The sequence below is a fragment of the Rhodnius prolixus genome, unplaced genomic scaffold, assembly GCF_049639745.1.
Source record: "Rhodnius prolixus isolate KJV_2025 unplaced genomic scaffold, Rpr scaffold_6, whole genome shotgun sequence".
NCBI classification, from domain to species: Eukaryota; Metazoa; Arthropoda; class Insecta; order Hemiptera; family Reduviidae; genus Rhodnius; species Rhodnius prolixus.
The window spans coordinates 23,894,838-23,913,953 of NW_027411634.1; the positions used below are offsets into that span (position 1 = coordinate 23,894,838).

A 19,116-nucleotide genomic window follows, 5' to 3' on the forward strand; every position below is an offset into this window, starting at 1 on the left:
TTGAAAGTATATAGTTTCACAACTCACCCTAAGAGAAAAAAAATTGAATGCTAATTCCTATTTTTTTGTTTTTGTTTTAAACAGACTGATGGAATGTTTGTAGACTTTGAAACATATAATGGATGGTTGGAAGATTTACAATTAGAAAGTATTTCTCAAGGAGCAGATATAAGAAGAGTTGTAATGACAAGAGCTGAAAGATATTTACATGAAAAAGCAGCTGGAATTAAAGAGAAAGTAAAGGATAATAGCCATGAAAAAAGGAATCAACATGAAATGATTATCTGCTTGGAATGCACGGCGTTAACATTTAAAAGGTATGTCTTAATACTTAAATTAAAACAAAAACTAATTCGAGTTATATTTCAACGGATAGTTCTTACCCGAATGAATGTCCAACAAATATAAATTTACTATCGTCAATGCGAGAAGGTAGAAGCCAAATAAAAGGCAAATGGCAATAAATCGTTGAATGCAATAAATCGCGATAACAATCGCGTTTTTCTTGAAAGGAGAGACGAGGTAAACATAGTACAAGAAAGAAGCACGGATTTTTGCATCGTGCGACATGATATAACAACTGAGTCATTTGATGTTCCCAGAAATTTGATAATAATGTCGTAGTTGCTTAAGGTCATGGTGTTGTACAAACTCCCTTTAGTAATTTCCAACTTTATTCATTATCATGGTATCCTGAGAATATTGTAATTTGTTATTCCGAGAGGTCGAGACTGCTTTTAGAGAATGTGATTTATTGGTTGACAAAACTGGGTTCTACAACTGGCCAAAAAATTTCTATTAGCTATTACTTGAGATGCTTTTGAAGGGCTAAAAGAACACTTAACTTTTCTCAACAGCTGCTTGACTCAGACAAGCGAGGGGACTGCCATGTGCGGGGCAATATTAGTCATTTATTTTTTCTAATTAATTTCTTAAGTAATTTATTTTGGAAATATAATTATTACTTTCTTGTACTACTAATTAAATGAACCCGGAATTATTTCTATTTATATTAAAGTATTGGTGCAAAGAGTAATACTGTACTATTAGTTTTATTTTTTAAATTTAATAATACTAAAGCCTAGTGGCAAGACTAGTATAATGCGAAAAAAAATGGTATTGAACTACTTTAAAAACATCGTATATTTTTTTGATTTTTTTATTTGAACAATATCGTAATAACTGCTGTTACTGTAGTAAGACATCGGCCAACGAAGTAGTTTTAGCGTTATTGTAAAAATTTTTCCTTATATCTAATTTTTAACAAATATGTTAAAGATCTCTTCTTTTTATTTTTTTATTTTTTCACCTTTCAATAAATAATGAGTAAAATGAATGAAAAATGTAAAATAATTTATTAAGGGTGCCCACACTGTAATCGGGACTGCGCGAGTGCTTGAGGCAGTACTGCTGCCAAAAATAAAGCTTTATTGAATGCGGGAAACCACCTAGTAAAGAATGGGCACTAAATACTCCAAATATTTTTTTAAATAAGATTTTGTTTTTATCCAGCATGAACTACGCATATCGGGCAGAAATGAACTCAACCGAAGATTCAACAATAGATCCTATTTTAATATGGGCAGCAGGCACTTTACGTAATGAATATCCTATAAGCATACCAATTACATTCCAAATGTCCATTATGGTTAGTCATATTCATAAAAATAACCAAGAAACAAGCATAAATAGCACCGACACGGCAAATGGTAAAAAACAATGTACCATATTGATGGAACCATTGCAACTTCTCCCTTTGCAAAAGTAAGAGTATAATATGATTTAATTATTTAATAGTAACATCGATTTTTACTACAAGTTGTTTTATTTGCAGATTTGGACCGATTTCTGCGTCTAAAATAGGACGTTTTAGTTTTCTAGCCGATTACATAGATGAATGGTTTGTGCACAACTTCAATAACTTCACACTACCAGTTTTACGCACTGCATTAGACACATCTGTAAGGAAAGTTTTGCATACACGCAATATTTGTTTAGAAATATTACTAAAAGACAGCGAATACGCTTAATGGTTAATTTAATGATCACTCATAATTACATTTTGTACAATTATCTAATTTAATAAATGAATTTAATATTCTTTTAAAATTCGAGAATTTACGAGTACGTATTTATTTTATAATAGATTAAAAACAAAGATAATAACTTCTACTAAGATAGTACGTTCTTTGAACGTGGTCAAAATGCAAAATATTTTATTAACCTGTTATTATTTAATAAATAAAGAATTCCTAACAAAAAAATTATCTTTTATTATTGGCTTTAGTTACCATCACTCATGAGCATAGGATTTATTGAACAATTTTTAAAAAATAAAAATAAATTTAAAATAAATAAATGTAAAAACAAATGTAAAATTCTTAAATTTTAACTAGTCAGAAGAAAGTTCAGATTTAAAGAATATTGCCGAACTGGTTCGCCATTTTTACTTACATCGGAAGCTAACCTTACAAACGAAGTAACATTTTTAAGAAACTTTGGTAAAAAAAACAACCGCGTTTAGGACAATACTAAACTGGGCAAACAATCTTCTTTTCACAAAACTTTGCCCAGGTTATATTGGCCAGATCGGGAGAAAAATCAAAGTCAATCACAAAAAAACACATACCATAGTACAAATAAATCAAATAAGATTTAACATAAAAAAACATAGTCACTTTTTAGCAAATCACTTATCAAACACAGTCACCAACCGGACAGTATAAATAACACAATGAGCTGTTAACAGTAAGGGAAGGAAGACGTATGGATATCTTAGAAAGTGTATAAATACTTAAAAATAAAGCCATTCAAAAAAACCTTATGAATGACTAAATTTACTTCAACTCGAATAGTTTTTTTTAAACGTAATTTCGTATTACCAATCACACCGACCCAGATTAGCAAAGAAAAAACTAACAAGGAAGTTTCCTGTTCTATGTATTTAAGGTTTCCTTTTGAAGATTCAACTTATTTACGCACTACTTTTTAAATGATTGTAATCTATGGGTGTCCACCGGGGATATGACCCAACTAACCTTAAGTATATATTTGTATAAAAAATTTTAAATTGTAAATAAACATTTTCAAAATTCAAAATTCAATTTAAATGATTAGAAGCAAAATTTCATCAATATTAACTTAAATATTTCCCAGTACTTATAAACTAAGTATAATTCCGTACTTTTCTTGTATTATAAAATACGTTTGTATAAAATACAACTCTAACTTTACAACTATATAACATTACCTCTGCCCAAAACACATATAACCCTTAAACACGTACTAGGTTTCATTAATTATTATTTTGACTATTTTTACAAAAAATTGTTTACTGTTCACGAACATTTTAAAAAACACACATACAAACTAGCGTGATACGTTGAATAATTTGTTTTGTGTATTAAATTCTATTTGTAACAGACAGATGAATTAAAGTGTTTTTGCGAATTACTCACTCAGTAGCATAAAGTAACCTAAATAATTAAACTAACAAAACTAATTAAAACATATATTTTCTTTTCCATTGAAAGACAGACTCTTGAACAAGTTTACTTACGTTTTCCTTAAGGATATCAAATCTTTTTGGATCAATTTTGAAGTTGGTCATTTTTTCTACAATTTTCTCTAGAAGTACTTTTTGTTTATCATTGTATCCACCAATTGCCAACTGAAAATAAGTTAGCTATGTAAGTAAAACTAAGGAAGAGACGAAAAAGAAAGAGTATACATAAACAATACTTACCACCATCCCATATTTTGTATTAGTTAATTCCCACCTAAGCCCAGCAAGTTGTGCATCGTACGCATATTCAAGAAGAGCATCTTTGAATAGCATTACAAACATATAAGTCATATTACAGCTAACTGGATCCAAATATGCAAGTGGACTGAAAATTTATTTAAATATTGAATTAATTTGCTTCTGTAGTTGAATAAAAATTATTTTACTGAAAATGTAGTTAGACCACATGCTGGATATCCCTGATTTTATCAGTCGTAGCAAGCAGTGTCAAAAAGTTAATATGAAACAGTCACATAGTTGAAGTCAAATAATGCATACAAAACAGTATAACCAACTTCTGATGATGGTTAAATATTTGAAAAAGGTCAGAGATACAAAAAAACAAAAAATGTGCATGCTACGACTTATAAAATCAGCTAAAATGAGTTCATTTTGATTTACCTAATAAATTCAAATCTTATGTTGGCTTTAGGAAGAAGGTATTCTGTGTCTTGTTTGTACCAAACTCGACAACATGGAGTTTCTTGTATAATTATCGGATTACAACTCGGCTATAAATGTAATAAAAAAATTTAAAATTTAAAATTACTTATTATATTACACATATTAAACTGCTTACTACATTTACATTTTCATCTCTACTAGTGAGATCAAAATTATGAGGAATAAATTCATTTTTCGCAGGTAGATGTAATTCTTCGTTGATTGATCCATCTTCCCATTTCTGAAAGCGAAAACATATTAAAAAAATTTATATTTTCGTAGATAAATAAATTTATTGTAATAACTCAAATTATAATTATGTAATTAATATTCAAATTATATTAACCAAAAGAATGTTTCTGGGAATTTTTTCTGTCATATACTGCGTCCCGTACCATTCTTCATTTTCTGTGGCAATTGCTTCAAATTTTTTACCAACTACTGACACCCTACAAAAAAATTAATAATTTATTATTTTATAAATAGTACATATTTAGTTAAAATAAGCAACTTAGGTATTTTTAAGATTGCTTAAAAGCCGAACCATATGGAGTAATATTTTTTAGCAAGAGTGAAAAAGAGCAAGCATTCTTTGATGTCACTGAATTTAATAAGTATTTCAAATTATATTTTTTAAATCAACCTGGCATTAGTTGGTTTCAAATATGCAAGCAATTCTTCAATTAGTTCTGGCCTCCATTCGGTCAATTTAAGACCGCCACAAAGCACATCTTCCATAGGATAGTCCTAAAATTACAATAGTATTCTATTATTAATTCATCTTGTGAGGAAAAATTGAAAAAAATATAATAAATTTAATGACTTACCAGCAATTTAACAGATAATGTACTTGCATAAATACTTGGAGATTGTTTGTCTCTAAATCTGAAATGCATTTTTAATAATTCTGAATATTCTTCAAATATCCATTTTTGAGGACCTTCTTTTTTCAACATATTAATGTACTGAAAGGATTTTTATTATTTTTAATTTACATACCGTATTATCAATAAAATAATGCATTTATGTATTCATCAATTATAAAATTACCTGAAATATGGTATGAATTATGTCGTCAATGTGTTCAATACCTTCTTCCGTAAGGTCAACACTAATGGAAAAGAAATCAAATCCTTTTATATCACCTCTAACACCACCTGCCAAGTTATTACACCAGCCTTTTGCTCTGAGAGCTGACAGTAAGGAACCACAACCTTCGTGGCCAATTAAATGGCTTAAGTACTGATCTGGCTACAAAAGATTAATTTAAAAAAAAAATATGAAACGCTTTATTAAAATTATAACCTTTGACCTTTTACTATTAAATTAATGGCAAAACTGTACTTTTAAATGACAATTTTAGAGAGAATTCTAAAGGCTTGGAATCTTCATATTAATAATAAATGCATAGATTTTCAAAGTTTGAAGAAAATCGAGACTATAGAATACTCACTGACTGTCAAGAATCTCTGAAACCTACATAATAATATACCGAACTTAATAATATTTAAGAACGTTTAGGTCAAATGAAAAGCATTAAAACAAAAATACTGCGTTGTGTGAGTTGTAGTTAAGTTTTGTTTAACAACAAACTATTTCCATCATTTACTTGTTCAATGCTTTATTTTAAATTAAAAACAACTTCAGAACTAATTAATAATGAACTATTAAACTTTAATTTGTTAAATAGACTTGATATCTTGGCATCAATATTTGCTATTTACTCCTGCAAACGCTTTAACCTGACAGACGCGATTGACCTCTATAAGCGAGATAAAGCGGATGATTTTTAGCTAGAAAATAGTTGTGACCGTAGCATGAATGAAAATTGAAATTCATTCGTATTCTATGATGAAACTGAACATTAACTTGAGGTTTGACTCTCCATGCCGTATGACTGGTAAAGATGTCTACAAACTTTCTCAGGACAGAAACTCCAATAGAATGCCATCAAATTTCTCACACAAATAAAATGTAAGCGCGTTTTATGATTTTGTCTTGAACAGTTATTCTAAAACAATATACTTATGCATGAAAGAGATTTTAAATACTTAGAAAGATTGAAATTTCAACAATGATTTTACTTTCGCTAACTATTTTTTGTAAGAAGTAAAACGATCTAGTTTAAAGTTCCTACATAGAGTTTCCACCATTGGAAATACAAATTCTGTACTGCCCTGAAAAAGTGTTTTTTAAAAATTTGTTGTTGCTTAAAAAAAGAAAAGCCAAAGGAAGTTTAAACGTTTTATTTCGTTTAGGTAAACCAATAGATCCGATAGGATCTTACCGAACTAAGTCCCTCAACTAGAAGTACCATTTTATTGGATGAATTTTTCAATTACCTCCAAGTGGCTCCTACCATTTTCTTTAAAAGGTTCACGCATTTTTTTTATTTATTTATTATATTTTAAACAATATTTCAAATAAAAAAAGCCGACTCTGCATCAGTCTAAAATTAGCGAGAATTAAATGTTTTGCAAAAGGAAATAGAGAGACACGAAGTTCTTTGGACACATAAATAAGAGTTTTGGTTGATGTGCTACTTCATCAACTTAAATTAGAAAAGCTTCTTGGGCCAGTCATTTATAAAAGGTGAACTGGACGACTAACCGTGATTGCCAGAATAGTGATTCTAGAAAATACTTAAAAGATTTAGGACATTTTACACTATTTACTAATCCTGTCAGATTAGTGTGACAGAAATTGTAAAAATAGTCAACGGACTAAATATAATTGACGAATGACCTCATCATAACTGTGGAGAATTCCAAATCTGCCACAATAAGTAAAAGAAGGATCCTACGATAAATAAAATGTGGAATTATATTCAAAACCTTTTCGCTCCTTCAGTATTACAATATTCATCCTGTTGGATACTATTACTAGAAATTTGTAAAAAAATACAATAGTAAAAAAACTGGTTATAAAATTAAAACAGTGATATTACTCTATAATTTTCTGGAGACTTTAAACTGGAGACTTTTTTAGACTGGAGACTATAAATTTTACAAAATAACAATTGGTAAGCAAAAGGGACCTTTTCCTTAATCAAGAAAATTTTAAACAATTCTAAATAATATCATAAGAATAATTAAAACTCTATTAAAACCAAATTAGAATTTGAAAATAGCAAAGGTTAACTTAGGCGTCAAAAAGAAACATGTAGGTATACTTACAGGCTTTTACTGAAAAATATAACTATGTCTATGCTAAGCCTCACTTACCCCAGACTTATAGAATTCGTGGAAATTTTTTATGGGAAAATGAACAGCAAGTTGTCGGACATCTTTAATAGGAACTATATAATCTTTACTGGCCAATTGATCCTCGGCATAAGGGGGTTCTTCACATATTTCTGGAGTCACTCCTTTATCGACTACTTGTAAAAATAATGATGATACCAAATTTTCCAAAGTATCTAGACTCTCTGAAAACAATTCATATATCCATTGATCAATTTTATCTTATTCAGGTTTTATTGATTAAGACTATTAGAAACTTGTAAATGAAACTAATTAAAGAACTAATCAAGAGTAAACTAAGTTGGTCAACATTTATTGTTCATTTCAAATTTAGTAATCTCAACTTTTAACCTCTTCTTTCTCTATTAAGTTCTTCCAAGTTAAAAAAGTTTAATTTAATCGTCAGTTGAAATTACCTTTTCCAATTACTGCTAGAGTCATTATATTGGCGGAGTACCACTTTTTGTGAAATTCCAATAACTTCTCGCGGACATTTATTCCTTTATCTTTTGGCAGAATCATCAAAGTTTCTTTATTACCTAATCAATGAGCCTCAATTATACTTTTTTAATTAAACTCATTTTAATTACTTCATATTTACCTTAAAATCACTGCATAACTTACCAGTACCAAATTTTCTGAACGGATGTCCAAGCTTTGAGCTAGATTTTTCTAGCTGATCAAAGCGCCATGCATCACTTTGTAAGTTTTTTTCATGTTCACTATTAACAGCATTCACTTCTCGATCTGCTGAATCTTCGTTAAATAATGGAGAAATAAAAAACTGAGCAAATCTAAAACAAAATAAATAAAATCTAGTATGTATAGTAATCACTTTGGTGAAGAGATTTTTACTTCAATTTTATTATCGTCTCGCGCTACACTTGCTGACACAACGGATCGAATAATTTTATTCGTCACAGAGCAAAGCCATGGCATCTCGGACCCATTCGAGGTGTAGAACGGCTTAATATAAGGAGAAACGTGGCCCCACTTTTTTAATGATGCCGTCCAACAGTGATTAATAGAGCAGGAGCGGTTAAAAGAGGAACTATTTTAACTAGTCGACTAAAATCTTCGCTTACGCTGATATAATCATCTTGGAACATCACTGCATAGTATTGAAGTATTCAAAAAGCTAGATGATGAGTCACGAATAATGGAACTTTACATTAATTAAAAGAAAACTAAGATCCTCATGCTCAGGAAAAAACCTCAGCAGCAGAAAGGAAATTAACAAAGTAAATAAAGATTAGACAGAACAGTGGTAGTGCAAGTTATATTACACAAGAAAACAGTTGCTTGACCTGCGAATATAAGGTTATGAGTTAGATTAACTTCCTGCAAGGCTCCTGTATGCTACAATTTTCTCAAAGAGGTAATCCTAAGACACATCAATGATAAAGATATTCTGCAACTAAAGTAAATATGGATTAAGAATTTGAATTTTCACCAGATCACAATACTTACACGTCAATCGCCGCAGATAGATGTTCTGGAGTTACATCAAAATAGTAACAAGTATGTTGGGCAGTGGTTGATGCATTACTGCTTCCTCCATGTTCAGAAAGAAACTTGCTATATTCATTCTCAACTGGATATTTTTCGGTTCCAAGAAATAGCATATGTTCACAATAATGAGCAAGACCAGGAAGCTCATCTGGGTCTGACATATAACCTAGATTCCGTACAAATAGTAATAATTAAATGGTTAGACCCCAACCAACATCCATAAAACCATGTTCTCAAAGTCTAAATTGAATAAATTCAGGACTAAATACCTACCAACGTTAACACACATTGCTGCAGCAGATTTATCAGTAGTTGGATCACTTACTAAAATAACTTTCATCCCATTGCACAATTCTAGACCCCTGTATTCTCGTTTGTCTTCAGTTGATTTTATAATATTATCGAATCGCTTCTTAACTTTGGGCATTGTAGAACTGAAGAACCTTTTATAAGCAAAAGGTCTCCTACATTAAAAAAAGAATGTTGAACTTATTTATTATTTCTTAACCAAAAAAGTACAAATAAAAACCTACCTTGAATGAAAAATCACAGTTCTCTTAATGAAAGTGTCACCCACAATTATTTGGCTTCGCGACACATTTGTTAACTGGCTTCCTGCGTATCTAAGAGCTAACATATGGATAAGTTTATTTGCAAATAAAATACTGAAACGTATGTACTTCTGTTCGAGCACGCTCTTGATCTGTAAAAACTCACCTTATTGTAATGTAAAACTGCGGTTAAATTCTAACTAAATTTTCATGGGGTAGGTTACAATGTAATAAATAAACTCAAACGGGATAATAAAATATATCATATCTAAAAACAGCGTAAACTGATCATACACAAGGTTCTTAATTGAAATAAAGTATGTCCAATCACTCAAAAATTATAACCTTTTCTTAATGGCTACTCACCTGTGTAATACCTGTACTATTGCAGCTTTCCTACAGATGTAGGTTAAAACAGACAGCAAACCTGAAGCTACGAAGGTTCTAGTTGGTCTATGGTATGATCGTTTTCGTTTCCATAGTAACTCGTTACAAATATAATAAAAGCAGGTTTGAAGAATTACTGCAAAAATGTTTTCGAGTACAACTTTTGACAGCGTGGGTTTTAATTCAGTTGTAGAAGGTTATAAGTAAGTTTAAAATATGCTTTACAATTTAACTGTTGAAATCTTCATGTATTTTAGTTAGGTAAATTGACATCATCTCATCTTCTCCAGGGAAACTGGAAATACTATTCAACAAACTTCAGAAATAGTCGTTGACAGTAAAGGGGAACAATCCCATGAATTACTTGATAAATGCGTTAGTATTTATTGCTACTTTCAATTTTTTATTAATGTCTAAAAGGCATTTTATACATCAATAACACATATCGAGCTATAAAAAGCAAGAATAAATGTTATTGATATATTTGAATTCCATGAAAACTATTTTAAGGATTGTTGTACTAGGAGTGGGTCCCCAAATCTACATATCCTCTAACATTATCCAATGCATGTTCTTCGGACAATCCAGTTCCAGCCAAAGAAAAGGTTGTTTTCCATCCACATATCGCCTTCTAGCCCAAAATTTTTCTATTTCTCTTCCCTTCTACTTACAATTCCAAAATAATCAATAAAATAAAGTAAAAACAATCATATACTATAAAGTTGTAAAATTAATTTAAAACAAATAATCAAAAATGGGATAAAATAATTGTAGCAGTAACTAACGAGTCTTATCCATGTCTGGCTTACCCACGGCTCTTCGAATTCGTCAAGATATTAAGTACCATCCTCAAAATATAGAAATAAAAAGGGGATATCTTAATAGTGTTTTCAGCACATTTATATCAGCTTCTCTCCCATCTTCATGATAAACATATTGATTTCTCGCCAGTTTGTTTAGACTGACGTCAGGTTTTCGTCTATTTTCAGAATTATTTAAAAACAGGTTGATTTGCAGACGTTAAGTTCAGTTAGATTAGTATTTCTCTATCATTAGTATTCAAAACTGATAATAAGGTGATGTCATAAGCTGGTACTTATCACATTCACAAAACATCCATATACGTGAGTTCTGTAAAAACATTTAAAAAGAGCGAACCCCGAAAACATTTGATGAAACTATCTCTGATGTAATAAAATCCGATTATCGTTAACTTTATCTTTCGCAAGTTTATTGAATCCCTGTCCTTCGGACTTTCATCTATCATCCATGAAAGTTCGATACCGTTAGGGATGTACAAATCAGCATGCTTCGACAGATAAAATTAACGGTATTATTCGGCACTGGGAACTAACTGAAATTGACATTATTCTTTCTTCCTTTTGAACCTGTCACCAAAAACAATAAAAAGTAAATATTATTTAAATTAACCGTTTCTTTAAAGTTTTTTGTGACCTTGCCTATGTGACTATGACCAGGTTTTTCAAGAAGATTCGTTTTTATAATTAATAAAGAAATACAATCTCCATTTCATCGTTGGACATGGAACTCGAGGTATATGTTAAGAGAAATAAAAGTTGATTTTATTTTCATTGCGTGCATAGTTTCTGTATGCTTGATAGTTTTCGGATTTCGATTTTCAAGCGATTGATTCTGTACATATAATTTTTACTGAACACGAATGATAAGGATTGTCAATCATAATGCCTATAAAATAATAAACCTGCCTCTAATAAGTTACTTGTAATCGCTTATATTTTTTCCTAGGTACAAAGTCAACCGTGTAGTACGGTTACTGAAGTTAAATGTGACGAAAGTAAGCTTTTAAAGTTTCTGAATAGAGTTACAGGACCTTTACTTAAAGAACTAGACAAGATAGAACATAGTAAAGCCTTTTCTGCTCAGAATGCAAATATTGCCGTAGATTTTTCTGATCAGAATGTTAAGGAGATATATGTGCTCATTGGCAAGCCAGTACCAGGAATAACACAGGTTAGTATAAACTTTTATGTTATAACGATTAGTTCTTTTTCTGTCATTTGATTTATTTTTATGTTTAATTCATTGTGTTTCAACCTACATTTTTTTAATTAGATAAACGTCTCTTGTATATCATGGAGCAATACTGGAAACGTTGTAGGCATCGCTTTCGAAAGTCTTATTCACGAAGGATGGTGTACTCATGAATCTCTTGTTAATTTCTATAACATCAATCTGTGAGTAAGCTTAGAATTTTATACATTTCTCCTTAAAAAAAAAAAGGCAAATAAACTAGGTTTAGACACCTGAATATCAGAGTACTTAGATGCGATTACCACAAAGCTGAGAGAGCATTTTGAGATCTGGATTAGATTCCGAAATTTGTCTTTGGATTTAATTGTAATATGTACAATTTATGATAAATTCTTTTTTTCTGAATCACGTTTTAGACATAAATTTGATGGAAAGGATGCCATCAATGTTATACAAACGGATTCATGCGTTACAAGCCTTGCAATGCATCCAAATGAAGCGTCTCTTGCAGCCCTAGGAACTTATTCAGGTTCGTTTATTCTCTAATTTGAGCAAATAGCTGTTACATTAATATGATCTATGGTCATCCAACAATTCCACACGAACTTATCAAGAATTCATAAAACATTTTTTTCTCTAGAAAATAATTATAATAAAATACTGCATTTTGAAGTTTTATCCATTTCTCTAATGAACAGCTAACTTTCTCGATAAAAGCTAGGTGGTGAAAAAAAAATTTCGGGAGGTATGGTTTTTGTTGCTTCTTCGATGTTCCTTCTTATACTCTTGATACTTTTAATTCTAAAGAACTCATGATCTAGATATTTCTTTTAATTTTCTTTGGAAGTGAGTGTTCTCTCTTCTACCTCTGCTCCATAGTATTGCATAGTTGTTCTATTGTTCTATTCGCCCATTTATCACGCGTTCTGCAATGCGATTTAAGAATCAGAGCCGCTTCAGAAAACTTTTAAATGGTTATTGAGGCGTATAAGACAACAGTTTAAAAATTTTTTTTTTTTTTGTAATTTCTCAATTCTCTGAGTCCCTAAAACATATTTTTTAGCAAAGTGTCTTTCTTACCCCCAACGCCGAGTCGTTCAATTCCAAAATTCAATGGCCCGAATTTTCTGTCCACAACACAGTAAGGGAGGAACTAAGCTTCAAACCATACTTTTTAATTGGATGCTCATTTTATTTTCTTATATAAATCAGAAGTTCCACACCTTTTTCAACCTGTGGCTAACATGTTGATCTACGAGTATTCACTTATCCAGCCAAAAGAAATATAAGTATCGTTAATAATTTTAATTTTATAAGATTGTCTAGAGTAAATTTATTTCTTATTTCTAAGGATGAGAGTGAGAGAGATTTTTTTACCATACAATTTCATATTTACTGATCGATTATATTTAAAATTAAAAAGGAGAATAAGTGTGTGGAAAATTTTATTGTGAAATTTCCATCATAAAAAAACTTAACATAAACATCGTTTCAGATTGCTATAAGCAGTTTCAGGGTGTTACTGAAATGTACGCTTCTTTGTCATTTTTTGTTTGTAAAAAAAGTACTTCATTGGGCAGTCTTCATCTCCCATAGAAGTCAAATTTTCTTCAGTTTTCTGGCTACTTGAATTATTACTGTTAAATGAATGTTCTAGTCTACTTGAATTACGATTGTATATTACTTTGCCGGATTTTTCACTGTCCGCAACTAATTCTTGTTTTACAAGTATGCCGATAGATAGTGCTTTTTATATTTAATAGTTCTCCAGAAATTAATTATTTTTCTAATAACAGTAATAATCCCTAGAAATTTGCACAAGAACATAAATATTTTTTTTTTTTTTTAGAATTAATTTAGCAAATATTGTTATTGAAACATTTTGTGAGGCCAAAGTTATTTGTACAATATGTAAGTAGCTTAGAAGAAAGACATATAAAGATGTTCTTTATATGTCATTGTTTCTATGTATGTATATTTTTTTTCAACATTATTTATTTAATAAAAATTTTTTGTTTGTAGGGAATGTGGAATTATGGGCGGTAGGCAGAGACAATAGATTGGATGGTGTCTGCTTGTATAAAGAACAACACCATGAAGAGAAAATAACTCAGATTTCTTGGACTTATGATAGTAATCAACAACTAGTTTTAATTACATCATCATTGGATGGCAAAATGTGCATTTTCAAGAATCTTTCAATTGGTGGTATTCAGCTAGTAGACAAGTAAATCTATATTATTTATTTCTATGATTAGAAAAAAATTAATCTCCAAATTTCGTGACGAAAAAAGAATGCTGTGGTGGATGAATATCTTGATACCTATTACATTTATGATCCTATGAGATCTAGAAAGAACCATGTATTTTAGCATGGTAACATTTTAAGAATAATTACAGTATTGAGATTGGGTATCGTTTCTTTTTGTATCAAAATAAATTTACAAAAATATAAAGAAATGAAAGGATTTATTAAAGAAAAGATTTATAATCTTTAAAAAATGGTCGAAATATCGCCTGCCTTTTTTTTTCTATAAGACAGAAGTAAAACAGTCCAACTCTTTGTCAATCCAGGAACCCTTTAGTTGGAAAAAAAATTTTCAAATATCCCATTTTCACGTTTTCTGTAAATCGGTAATAACGTAAAGAGTAGGTAGGCTGTGAGACAAAAGATGTGGCAGAGGATGTCAGGACGGTTTTTACAGTTTTCGTTGCTTACCGGGTCGAATGTAAAGTTGGGTGAGAAATATTTAATTTCATTGATGTAATTTTAAAACAAATAAATTTAAATCCTTTTTTTGTGTGTATTGCTATAGAAATAAAATAGACAAATTAAAGTAAAAAGATAAAATTTATTTTTATAATCTGATTTAAAATGTGAAGGTAATTAGCGTGCGAAAAAACTTATCATGACTCAATTCAAGTTCATGGTGCAAGAAAAAACTTAAAAAGATGTATAGTAAGAACACTTTTCTGTACGGTCATTAGAAAAATTACTTTTCTAAAGATGATTTCATTTCATTTTAATTAAATATTTTTAATTACCATGTTCAACGCAATGTTTAATTATATGATGATAATGTATTAAATTTAGTATGTAACATTAATTAACCCAGAAAAATCTCTTTATATATAACAGATATGTCTTGGATCCAGAAAGTTCAGACGTATTGAAAGCTGGTATAAGCTGTTTTTCGTTTTGTCGACAGCAACCAGGAACTTTTATTGCAGCGTTGGAAAGTGGTCAATTGATGTTATGTTCAACATTTGATACTAATGCAAAAAGTTGTGAGTTATTACCTTCATTATTATTCATTTAGCTACAGATGTAATATCATCGGTGCCCGGTTCTTTCTTAGAGCAATACGCCTACAATGTTTTCTCGCTACAGACAAACCAGGCAGTGAGAGTGCATTAGAGGCTTCTAAGAAGGAAAATCAATTATTATAACTTTTTTTGCAATATAAATCATTTCGATTTTTTTAATTATATAATTTATTACCAGCTATTAAGAAAAGTGTGGATAATAGTTTGCTTCTAAGACCGTTGGACAAAAAACAAGGTTTAATTACGAGTGTAAAGTTTAGTCCTTACGAAAGTGATGTCTACCTCGTGGCTCTCCTAAACTTTAAAATTTCAGTTCATTCTATTCATAAGGTATGCATTTTTTGTTTTTGATTTCTTACATTTGAAGTATCTATTGAGAATAAAAAAATATATTAAGATGATTTTACAGAATAAAATCTTTTATATCTTATTTAGGCCTCTGCAATACTTGAAATATTCAGTGATTTTGATATTCTTGGCGCTGATTGGAGTCCGGTACAAGCAAAAATACTCATAGCTTGGGGAAGTTCATCGAAATTATATGTTTATAATCAAGAGGATGGAAAGAAAATTAAGGAGTTAGGAATTGAAAATGACTCTATTTCCAATAATAATGTATACCGTAAAGTGATATTTAATCCGAAAAGGTAAACAGTTTGAAGCAAACAGAAATACCTTAATTTGTGTTTGTTGGCATTAATCTAATGTGACTAATTTCTGCACCAAAAATTGTTATCGGTTTCCGTCGCACGATTCCTTTTCTTCTATCAGATGAAAGAATTAATTTTTCTTTCGTAAGTCTATACGTTAAGCATACATCAAAAAATTAAACACTTAGAAATCATTATAACATTTCTAACCATTACCAAAGCTTCCAGGATCCTTAAAATATTTTAAATTAAAAGTAAATAGTTATCTTATTAAAACCTAAAAATTTTAACTATCATCAAACTCGTAATTTTAAATATATTTCTTACTTTAATCTGGTTGGTTTCGGATTTTCATCTTTTTTTCTGTGGCAGTTCAGGTCGTGCTTAAAAATATGTTTTTCATCTATAAAGCATAGGGTTAAAGTTTGGTTCTGTTTTACAGAGTGAAAACTTTAAGTTCAAATATCTCGTAAACTACTCGATAGATTTTATTTATATTTTACCTGTATATGGAGACAACTTTTGTCTATAATTGTATAAGATTTCGTAGAAATCTGTCGAGTAGGAAACGAGATATTTAGAGTTAAAGTTTCGTTTCCTTTAAAAACTAAGAAATCTTTAAGTTCAAATATCTCGTAAACTACTTGATAGATTTTGTTTATATTTTACCTGTATGTGGAGACAACTTTTGTCTATAATTGTATAAAATTTCGTAAAAATCTATCGAGCAAAATAAGAGATATTTGAGGTTAAAGTTTGCCTTCGTTTTACAGAGTGAAAACTTAAAGTTCAAATATCTCGTAAACTACTCAATAGTTATTGTTCATATTTTACCTGTATACGGAGACGTATGTTGTCTATAATTGTGTAAAATTTCGAAGAAATCTGTCAAGTAAGAAAAGAGATATTTAGAGTTAAAGTTTGCTTTCTTTTTACAGAATGAAAACTTAAAGTTCAAATATCTCGTAAACTACTCGATAGATTTTGTTTATATTTTACCTGTATATGGAGACGTATATTTTCTATAATTGTGTAAAAATCTATCGAGCAAAATAAGAGATATTTGAGGTTAAAGTTTGCTTTCGTTTTACAGAGTGAAATCTTAAAGTTCAAATATCTCGTAAACTACTCAATAGATTTTGTTTATATTTTACTTGTAAGTGGAGACAACTTTTGTCTATAATTGTGTAAAATTTCGTAGAAATCTGTCCGAGTTGGAAACGAGATATTTAAAAGTTAAAGTTTCGTTTCCTTTGAAACAGGGAAATCTTTAAGTTCAAATATCTCGTAAACTACTCGATAGATTTTGTTTATATTTTACCTGTATATGGAGACGTAGATTTTCTTTAATTGTGTAAAAATCTATCGAGCAAAATAAGAGATATTTGAGGTTAAAGTTTGCCTTCGTTTTACAGAGTGAAATCTTAAAGTTCAAATATCTCGTAAACTACTCAATAGATTTTGTTTATATTTTACTTGTAAGTGGAGACAACTTTTGTCTATAATTGTGTAAAATTTCGTAGAAATCTGTCCGAGTTGGAAACGAGATATTTAAGAGTTTAAGTTTCGTTTCCTTTGAAACAGGGAAATCTTTAAGTTCAAATATCTCGTAAACTACTCGATAGATTTTGTTCATATTTTACATGTATATGGAGACGTATATTGTCTATAATTGTGTAAAATTTCGTAGAAATCTGTAGAGCAGAATACGAGATATTTGGGGTTAAAGTTTGCTTTCGTTTTACAGATTGAAAAGTTTAACTTCAAATATCTCGTAAACTACTCGATAGATTTTGTTCATATTTTACATGTATATGGAGACGTATATTGTCTATAATTGTGTAAAATTTCGTAGAAATCTGTAGAGCAGAATACGAGATATTTGGGGTTAAAGTTTAGTTTCCTTTGAAACAGTGAAATAATTAAGTTCAAATATTTCGTAAACTACTTGATAGATTTTGTTTATATTTTACCTGTATATGGAGACGTATTGTGTAAAATTTCGTAGAAATCTGTCGAGTTGCAAACGAGATATTTAGAGTTAAAGTTTCGTTTCCTTTGAAACAGTGAAATATTCAAGTTCAAATATCTCGTAAACTACTCGATAGATTTTGATTATATTTTCCTGTATATGGAGGCAACTATTGTCTATAATTGTTGAAAATTTCTTATAATAAATATAAATATATAAATTTTTCAAGTTTAAAAACTGCATTTTAGTTAATAGGCAACATGGTTACATTTTGTTTTATAACACTGTGTATTTTTTGTTTCAGTTCAAGTCTGGTAGCTCTAGCGGGAACTGAAGCCTTAACAAAAATCTGGAAAGTACCTACTGTTTTTAGGGTTTAAATTACAATAATAAATACTTACATGCTCATAAAAGGTTTGTTTTTTCCCTTTATTTTGGTGGATGTTAAAATCTGCTTTAGAACGCCAGAAAATCTCTGAGTAACTAACTCTAAGGTGAAAAATAATGTTTTTTAATCCTTCTTTGTATTAGGAAGTAGAGGTTAGTCCACCGAACGAGCGTTAGACTTTTCACCCTCAATCACTCTCAGCTCCTATCGTCTCGTAACGATTTTATTTAAATAAGGAAGTTTACTTACTCATATTTGTACAAAGTGATTTTAATATTGGGAAACAAAATAATATACGCCATAAATAACATGTATATGTTAGTCTGTAATAATATTGAATTACCTAATGGTCGAAAATATTTTTATTATAAAAATGAATTACATACATTTTTTTAAAAAAATTATTGTAACGTTTATTTTTAATTAATAAATTTTTGAAAAAAAAAGAAAAAGGTAAGCATAAACCTGAGAGAGCGAGAATTGGATGCGATTGCTCAGAACATTTTCTTTTCATCTTTTTGACCGCGCATTTTGAAAGAGTTTGTGGAGTGAAAGAAAGAAGTAGCACAAAAGGTTGGAAGTTAGATAAAATTTTTGTTCAGCAATGCTATCCACATTTGCAAAACTTTTTAAGCTATAAGATAGGAGTTCAAGTCGCAGAGAAAGTAAGAAGAAAATGAGTATAATAGAGCTAAATTTGAGAACTGTGGAAGAAGTATCACAAATGGACGGAAAAATTGGTTGGAGAAGCCGAATATTTTTAAAATTATTTTTGTGACAGCACAGTGTACCATTCCAAAACACTTATAGTTTTAATAAAGCAATTCATTAGAACTTTCAAACACA

The 19,116-nt window shown here is 29.9% G+C and overlaps 3 protein-coding genes across 3 annotated transcripts in view; 2 read left to right on the top strand and 1 right to left on the bottom strand.

Moving 5' to 3' along the window:
• LOC141460154 (uncharacterized) overlaps window positions 1-2,252 on the top strand; it is a 2,597-nt gene extending 345 nt beyond the window's left edge. The window contains exons 2-4 of the mRNA XM_074139858.1: window positions 85-317; window positions 1,513-1,764; window positions 1,835-2,252. Of these exons, the coding sequence (XP_073995959.1) occupies window positions 85-317; window positions 1,513-1,764; window positions 1,835-2,030 (681 nt within the window). The 3' untranslated portion in view covers window positions 2,031-2,252. The remainder of the gene's footprint in view (window positions 1-84; window positions 318-1,512; window positions 1,765-1,834) is intronic.
• Ide (Insulin degrading metalloproteinase) overlaps window positions 1-10,039 on the bottom strand; it is a 24,872-nt gene extending 14,833 nt beyond the window's left edge. The window contains exons 1-15 of the mRNA XM_074140416.1: window positions 9,900-10,039; window positions 9,516-9,685; window positions 9,256-9,446; window positions 8,941-9,148; window positions 8,095-8,264; window positions 7,887-8,009; window positions 7,453-7,655; window positions 5,279-5,479; window positions 5,056-5,193; window positions 4,872-4,975; window positions 4,575-4,677; window positions 4,374-4,469; window positions 4,187-4,296; window positions 3,746-3,890; window positions 3,560-3,670 (exon numbers count right to left, since the gene is read on the bottom strand). Of these exons, the coding sequence (XP_073996517.1) occupies window positions 3,560-3,670; window positions 3,746-3,890; window positions 4,187-4,296; window positions 4,374-4,469; window positions 4,575-4,677; window positions 4,872-4,975; window positions 5,056-5,193; window positions 5,279-5,479; window positions 7,453-7,655; window positions 7,887-8,009; window positions 8,095-8,264; window positions 8,941-9,148; window positions 9,256-9,446; window positions 9,516-9,619 (2,007 nt within the window). The 5' untranslated portion in view covers window positions 9,620-9,685; window positions 9,900-10,039. The remainder of the gene's footprint in view (window positions 1-3,559; window positions 3,671-3,745; window positions 3,891-4,186; window positions 4,297-4,373; window positions 4,470-4,574; window positions 4,678-4,871; window positions 4,976-5,055; window positions 5,194-5,278; window positions 5,480-7,452; window positions 7,656-7,886; window positions 8,010-8,094; window positions 8,265-8,940; window positions 9,149-9,255; window positions 9,447-9,515; window positions 9,686-9,899) is intronic.
• Window positions 9,983-18,867, top strand: LOC141460151 (cytoplasmic dynein 2 intermediate chain 2-like). Its single transcript, XM_074139852.1, has 11 exons — window positions 9,983-10,123; window positions 10,211-10,295; window positions 11,688-11,912; window positions 12,015-12,136; window positions 12,350-12,462; window positions 13,956-14,160; window positions 15,073-15,221; window positions 15,439-15,590; window positions 15,696-15,907; window positions 18,187-18,296; window positions 18,414-18,867. The coding sequence occupies exons 1-10, from the start codon at window positions 10,065-10,067 to the stop codon at window positions 18,260-18,262; spliced, it is 1,398 nt and encodes a 465-aa protein (XP_073995953.1). The 5' UTR covers window positions 9,983-10,064; the 3' UTR covers window positions 18,263-18,296; window positions 18,414-18,867.
• The last annotated feature ends 249 nt before the right edge of the window (window positions 18,868-19,116 follow it).

Bases quoted from the DNA above. Each gene is read 5' to 3' on its own strand.
- LOC141460151 (XM_074139852.1), top strand. From the start codon at position 10,065: ATGTTTTCGAGTACAACTTTTGACAGCGTGGGTTTTAATTCAGTTGTA. The intron at 10,124-10,210 runs GTAAGTTTAAAA...CATCTTCTCCAG, and splicing joins TCAGTTGTAGAAGGTTATAA to GGAAACTGGAAATACTATTC. The intron at 15,591-15,695 runs GTATGCATTTTT...TATCTTATTTAG, and splicing joins CAGTTCATTCTATTCATAAG to GCCTCTGCAATACTTGAAAT.